Source organism: Glycine max, chromosome 19 (genome assembly GCF_000004515.6).
Source record: "Glycine max cultivar Williams 82 chromosome 19, Glycine_max_v4.0, whole genome shotgun sequence".
Classification (NCBI taxonomy): Eukaryota; Viridiplantae; Streptophyta; class Magnoliopsida; order Fabales; family Fabaceae; genus Glycine; species Glycine max.
Window position 1 is genome coordinate 48,555,793 of NC_038255.2, and position 7,837 is coordinate 48,563,629.

The following is a 7,837-nucleotide window of genomic DNA, read 5'->3' on the forward strand; positions in this document are numbered from 1 at the left end:
CTTCTAAATGCAAAGCGGAACAAGCCCAAAAGAAACAAAACAAACCTAACATCTATACCAGCCGAATCAAACTTAAACTGGGAAGAAATAAAGGATGGAAGAAACTCAAACAAATGAAATTCCAAAATTTAATTGTATTAGTATGCTTATTATAGTATGTGCAAGCTTTAGATAATTTCAAAACATTGAAGCTGAAGGCATGGGGGAGAATATTAGCTTTCTTGATTTTTTTTATTTGTTTTATGTATATTTTTTGGTACAAATTTATTTTTCATATATAGTTATTGACTTTTTATGTTTGAAAAATTTTAAATTTAAATTTTTAAAAATTGTGTTCAATAAAATTTAAATAGAAAATATATATTTATAAATCTTATTATCTTTTAATAAATTTTTATTTAAAATTATAAAATGAAAAATATTACATTTTGTTTGGAGTTGTATATATTATATGGTGACTCCAACTCGTTCAAGATAGTTTAATCTTACTATTCTTCCATTGAGCAATGAGTGATTTTGAGAAGAGGAAAGCGAGAGATCAAGGTGTATAAGTAACACCGATGTGATCATGATACAACTTACAAGTAGGGAAAGGGAAAGGCTCAAGGTTGAAACAAGGAAATAATGAAGAAACCACGTGCTATGTTGTTACACACAATTATGGCATACGAGGCTTGATGACATTGTACATCACACAATGAAACTCATACCAATTATATACGAAATAACGTGGATAACCTATTTCCCATCCTCACTCTACTCCACTCAATACAAACATCAAAGTGTAGAAGACCGGCTCTTTCTCACACGAGAGAAGCCATGTGCCAAGTGCTCCAATTGGTCCATCTATGGTGTCATTTTCGATCAAAATAAAATCTTACCCTTCATATGCTTAATAATGTGATTATTAATAATGTTTGAGGCCAAGTGAGCCATGGGCCCATTTGGAAACATGATATGTTGGTTGGTTAGTCCTACTTTGATTTTGTCTTTTACTCGCTGCGGCAGTGACAAGGCAGAATGTAGAGGATATAAAGAGAAATAGTTTGTTCACACCATTCACAATAGGTGTGAAGGAGTGTAAACAAAATGAACTATTCAGAAGATATTATTAAGTGAATTTGATTTTGCCTAATTAAATTAAAATATTTTTCATTTATATAAGTACTAGGGAGTATACAACCATAAGCTTGAGGCTTAGCAACAAATTATGGCCACAATTAGAAACAAGACCGATTGAATCCCTTGGCAATCGAAACTGCACGTATTGACATATATAAACACAGGTTTAGAATTCATCCACGAATATCATCGTATATTCACACAGGTTTTTACCATTTATATCTAACTATCTCCACTTCATTTCCCTTGCACCCCTGGTTGTATTTCATTATTCTCGAACACTGTTTTTTCTGTCAATACTATGAATCCTGTATCAAACTATCAATCTTTTCAAATAATTGTGTAAATACTTCAACAATACATCTGAAAAGGGAACTTCATTAACTTTCAGCATATAAATTTTCCAATGCAATAACACTCACCATTCAACAGGAATTCTACTGCTAAAAAGTCATAAAAATATTACTGTAAAATGGAAAACACTAAAGGGGATTTGATTAAATTATATTCTACGGACGCTTCCGCGTTTCTTTTTAAGAATTTTAATGATACCAATCCTTTTGTTCACACTCATGATATACATTGCAAAAAATGGAAGCCACTTAGGGAGGGGTTTAGACAAGTAACAAATCTGAAACCAATTCATTAATCAAATGAGATAGTATGTCCCCCTCAATCTCTAAACCCTCTTCAAATGCTTCAACATCAAAGTCAAGCCATTTCCCACATCCAGAGCTCATGTCCTTGGTGACAAGCTCATCCACCATTACCTCTTCCATGCTTCTAAAACCCAGCAATTCCTTGTACAGTTCCTCTGCCATCCAGCTCTTCCTCTGAATTAACATCATCCATCCAGACCATGCTTTGCATGTTCCAACAAAAGCTTCCTTACATCTCAACTCCAGCAACTCACTCGCACAGTCAAATATAGCCTTCCTTTCAAGCATAGAGTACTCTTCTCCGAAATTTTCTGTTCCATAATGCTGATTCTCCAACAGATCAAAGACATTTGGCATTATGAGTGCACTTGTTTGACCCATGACAAATTCTTCTGCCATGAACTCTGCATTGCAAAGAATATCATGTACGTATTCAAGTACCGTGTTCCTTGATCTTTTAAAATCAACAGAATTTGATATTTCACTTATTTGTTTGATGGTCATTTTTCCGTCCCCCAATGGGGAAGAGCTTTCCTCTGACCCTTTCACCTCACTTTCAAGTGATACAGGTTCGCTTATCTGGGAAAAACTAGATACTTCTTCATCTTGTGTGGATGAATAAACTGTGCTGCCTGAAAAGAGAAAGGGAAGAAACTGATGGGCATTACAACTTCATAGATAAGTGCATTCATGCTGAGACAATGCAACAAATTGTTTCTATGACCCAACATTGATGAATGACAAATATATAACAAATTTGTAATACACACACACAGCATTAAGGATATTTGACATTTTATTCTAAAAGAATAATAATAAAATACTCCAAATTAATTCAGAATAATTCCACACCATCTGCAAAGGTCGTTCAAGAGTTACCCACTTCCCCACAAAAAGCAAAAATAATTCCTCAATTCTTTGAAAGCTTGATGAAATTTCTTACTGAAAAAGTAAAAGCTAGACATATTGTGAGTTTTTTTGTTTTGTTTTGTTTTTTAAGATTGCAACAAATTTTGCTCACCAGCATTGAATAGATAAAGATTAAAACATTACCATATGCACTGTCTTCACTATCCAAGTAACTTTCGCAGACAAAAGGAGTTTCAAAACCTGCAACAGCAGTGGAATGCCAACAAACTAGATCATTTCCTCTTTCACTGTTGCTACTGCAGCTAGGATCTTCACTTACTTCTGATGTCTGCACAGTGATTGAATACAAAGATAAGCAAATGGATTCTTCTCAGTTCAAAGATTATTTAAAATAGCAAATAACCTAATTTGTAAAATCAGTTTCTATAAATTATGTTAGGACCATCTCAAACAAATCAACGGAAATTTGTGATCTGCATCCCCAACATTCCTTTTCTCAACCTCAACATATTATTGTCTTGACTAATGGATGGCAGGTATAATTGACATGCTATATCAATGATAATACTTGAACTGAAAACTGTAATAGATGAAGCTGAAAACATAATGAAATGAGATACCTGCAGTTGCTGATTCATGTTAAGCACTGGATCATCACTTGAACAATAATGAGAGTTATGCATGCTATCCAGTTTATCACTAGACAGGTCACTGCAAAAGCTTTTGTTTTGTTCCTTAGGCGTGGTGCTTGACACACTGGGAACTTGATCTTGCACACTAGATCTCAAACCAGTAGAAGACCCCTCTGTGGCCAAGGTACATTGAGGTAAGTTAATTCTAGATGCCAATTCTTGCAGCTTTTTGTCCAACAGGACACTTAAAGCATCACTATCTATCATAGGTTGCCCTGTCGGAGATAATGATAATTTTTTGGGATAAAGATTATCACTATGCCCAAGAGAGTTGACATCAATTCTATTTCTGGTTCCCATCACTTGCTCGGTAGAGGATGATGACTCAGGCATAGTTCTCCTCAAGGGAGATGTAAATGTAAATGAAATAACATCCTTGCTTTCTATCATGTTAAATGCATCCTGATCAAAACTTCCATCCGTCGTAAAATTGCATTTAATGGACTTACTTCCAAAATTATTTACTGCATTATCAGGACCTCTTCCCTCATGAACATCTTTGCTAATCTTTTTCTTCTGGGAAATACTCACTGTTTTGGATCTTGAAAACTGCTTTTGGTTGTCAGTTGCCCTAGTGCTTGACCTTTTAGGTTGAATATTTGCAGTTATAGTACCCTTGTTCGTTGTCTTCCTTATTCCAGAAGTTTCTGAAGATGAAGCTCGTGTTGTTAGCTTATTAGAATCTATTTTTGAAGTTGATTTACCCTTGGCAGTCATGCTATTTTGCTTTTGATTGTTCTGCCCAAGCACATTGCTATTCCGGCTTGAGCAAGGCCTCTGCTGCATAGTTTTTTGTGTACTAGGTTTGTGGCTCCTTGAGAGTTGATTTGACTTTATCTCATTCTTCTCTTTCTGTTTCATGCATGGAATATCATCATTTGAAATCAATGTATCTCTACTATGAGCATTGTTTTTGGCTGTAAGTGAAACTGATTTTCCTTTACTGGCTAAATGGCAAGAACTATTCTTTTCTGAACCTCTTGAACCCTTGACTGCTGAAGTGCATTTATACAAATTACTGTTCCTCTCACTAAGCCTGCCATTTGCAGGATAGGCATTGCTCAGATTCACAAGCTTTCCAGGCATGGATGCATATTGTGCAGCTTCAAATCTCTCTTTCAAATTGAGAATTCTCAAGGGAACAGATGAAGGCTCGGTTGATGTTGTTCTATTCCTCAAATATGGCCGAGGGCTTGCCTCAATTATCTTAGCAGCTGCCTCCATTACGTGATCTGCATTTTTTGGTGGCAGAATACTAGGACTCTTGATAGGAGACAACAGTTTATTGTGAGTAACTGGAATGGTTTTAGCTGACTTTGGAGGCAACATTTCAGTTTGAAATCTCTTTATTGGAAGGCTTTCCACTTTTCGTGCCCTTGATTCCATGGCATCCAAAGAAGACTTCTCTGGCTTAAGCAGTGTGTTTATGTAGTCTGCAGGGCAAAAGTCATCCGCTGAGTGAAGAGCACCCTCATTACAATGAGAAGCTCCATGAGATTTAGAGCCATACAATGAAGTGCAGGAGAGCTCAGTGACTGCCGCAGCTGGCAACGAGTCCAAACCCATGAGTCTTGCTACTAACCCAGGGGCTTTACTCCCACATCCTTCATCACTACAAATTGAAAGGGTGCTGTCGAAATCACAACTTTGAATGTTACTTGGACTTTCTCCAATTTCATCCACCTTTTTCTGAAACAATTGCAATAAATCAAAAGGCAAATTAATATCAAATAATCCAACACATAAAGGTCCTGTTTTGATAAATTTCTTCACAAGTACATGTAAACTTAACTTTTATAGAAGCTTTCTTGTCTAACTTCTCCAAAAGCTGAGGTGCATAAGTTAATTTAAACTTATTATGAGAAAAGCCTAATTTATTTTTCCTTCTTATTTTCTTCTCCTATAAATACTTGTAGAGAAGTTTATTCAAACAATACCAAAGTGTAAAAATTAAAACAAATAACAAGCAGAGTACAAAAAGTGGAAGAAATTCACACCCTAGTGAGCTGTGACTTCGGTAAGTTCTCCACATTTTCCTTCCCTTGCTTTGGAACCTCTACATTATTGCAACAGAAACATTTAAAATAGGCACATAAGAGAGCAACAAAAGCACTGAAGAAGAATATTCATCATTCATTCAATAGGTGGACATGGCAAGCAAACAATGACAAAAAAAAGAGCATTAATATTACCAGGATCGTTCCAGACCAGCTTCTTTCGAGATTTGGAGTTCCAATCAAACAAGCTGAGGAAGCTTCCTTTGGAACGTTTTTTCTCCATCTCCATTTCTCGTTTTCCTATCACAGGCAAAACACAACAACATCATCAACCCGCATAGAGTTACCAGTGAAAGTTAACATTTTTTCACAATTAGGTTCCCTCAACTCCAAAACCCAACTCTCTAATCCCAAAATCAATAAACATTTTGAAAGAAACTAGCGATAAAGAACAGTTAATCGAAATCTTACCAGACATCAGAGCCCCATTTTCAAAATGAAAGAGCTCCTTGCTGCACGAGAATCAGCAACCACAATTGCGTTGAAAGTAACAATTTTTTGAGTTATTTTCATAGACCCATTATCCAATGCACATACTTTTTGGTATTAATACAACAATTTCTGAAAAGGGGCAACACAACCCTTAGTTGCTCTGCCTCTCTATTCCTCCGAGAAAATAACTAAAGCATGGAAATGTAAAGAAGATCTGAGAGTTGAGAGTGAGAGTGAGATACAAGAAAAGTGGGAGAAAAATGAAAAATCTGCTATTGTTGAGAGAGCGAAAGAGAGGGGTGTGCCACTTGGGTTGGGTCTTCGTGGAGGGATCAAATTAAAAACAAACAAATAATGGAGGGATAAAAAAGTTTTGCTTCGGTTTTTATCCAAGAGAATAATCATTAAATAATTACCTTTTTTCTAATTCTAATAAAAATTGAATTGAAAAGAATAAAATTTTGAAAAAAAATTAAACCAAACCCTCCGGAGAGTGTACAAGTGTATTTCACAGGATAAATAAGTAATCACGTTCTAACTTATTTAACTAAAGTAAGAAAAATGTTTAATTGATAAATAAGTTTATTTATTTAATTTGTAGTATTTTTAAATTTTTATTTCGTAAAATGTTTAAACTTATGAGCTTTTATTTTTTTTATTTTTTATCCTTACAGTCTTATTATAAATCTTTATTTATTATTTTGTTTAAAAATCCTTAAAACTCTTTCAGCCTCTTTCTCACTAAATATTATTTTTTATAGCATAAATCATCCAAATTATAATATAATTCATTTATAATGTCTCATTTAATTTATTAAAAATATTTTAAAATGAGAATAAAATGAAAACATTGATATCCTAATTTTTAAGAAGATAAATAATTTAAAATATAAAAAATTATACATATATATAGTTACCCATTTTTAAGTTATGGTCAATTAATCAAATGTCTTTTTTTACACTTGTTCACTTATCATATCAGTTAGTTTAGTATCTAGTTTTACCAAGCATTTTAAATTTAATTACCTAATATATCAACATTTCAACGTCTTGTTTTAAATTAATTTTATAATTTGTTAAGGGAGTTAAATTAATTGATTGAATAAGATATGTAAGTTATTGTAAATCTATGAGATTCTCTTTAATGATTTCTACAAATAAAAAAAATTAATTTTGTAATTTTTAATTAATTAATTTATTAATTTCGCCAAACACAAATACCCATTAACGTCAGCCTAATGATGGAGTAGGGTACGTAGTAACTTAACCTGAGAAACATATTTGATTTATTTTTATTTTGAATAATCATTCTTTAAAATGGTTGCAATAAAATAGTACCACTAGAGGGATTGCATCGCGTGTTATGTTAGTATATTCTTATAACTGCACCTTTATGATTTCGTAAATTTAAGATTAGATTCGTGTTTCATATTTAATCTCTGTTGACTACGATATGATATACTTATTTAAGTCAATTAAACAGCTGGCAAAGTGTGATCAATCATTTACGAATAATGCTTTTAAAAAATTTATGCTTTTTCAATGATCACGACTATTTTTAACATGAAATAATTTTGGTCGAATTATGTAGGATTAATATAGATAATAAAATTTACTTTCCGAGCATTTAAAAAATACGTTTGTTTTAAAGTAAGCGTATACTTATTTTCAATTTCATTTAGAAAGTGTATTGTAATCTTAATTTACTTTGATTAATTAAACATACTTTTTTAGTTATTGCGTTCAATATAAATAATAAGGCTAGATAAAAAAAAAGTGGAAATATATTTATGCTATTTTTGTAAAATTATGTATGATTCTTAATTTTAGTACTTGAACTCACCATTGAATATTTTTGTTCCTATACTTTTAAAAGAATGTTTTTTAAAAAAAAGTCTTGATAGTATTTATCCTGAAAGACTAAATTAAAACACGTTGTTTAAAAAGTAAAGTTCAAGAGATCAAAATGAGCATAACGAAATACAGACACTAAAACTAGGAATTT

General features: G+C 32.9%; 1 protein-coding gene across 1 annotated transcript; it reads right to left on the reverse strand.

Annotated features, from left to right (window-relative positions):
- Positions 1-1,614: 1,614 nt before the first annotated feature.
- Positions 1,615-6,190, reverse strand: LOC100804688 (uncharacterized). Its single transcript, XM_003554572.5, has 6 exons — positions 5,812-6,190; positions 5,536-5,640; positions 5,341-5,399; positions 3,272-5,032; positions 2,835-2,979; positions 1,615-2,413 (listed from the first exon to the last, which is right to left on the reverse strand). The coding sequence occupies exons 1-6, from the start codon at positions 5,816-5,818 to the stop codon at positions 1,737-1,739; spliced, it is 2,754 nt and encodes a 917-aa protein (XP_003554620.2). The 5' UTR covers positions 5,819-6,190; the 3' UTR covers positions 1,615-1,736.
- Between the last annotated feature and the right edge of the window lie 1,647 nt (positions 6,191-7,837).

Coding starts and splice junctions, on each gene's coding strand:
- LOC100804688 (XM_003554572.5), bottom strand. Junction 2,980..3,271: donor ACATGAATCAGCAACTGCAG/GTATCTCATTTC, acceptor ATCACTGTGCAG/ACATCAGAAGTAAGTGAAGA. Junction 2,414..2,834: donor TAGTGAAGACAGTGCATATG/GTAATGTTTTAA, acceptor TTCTCTTTTCAG/GCAGCACAGTTTATTCATCC.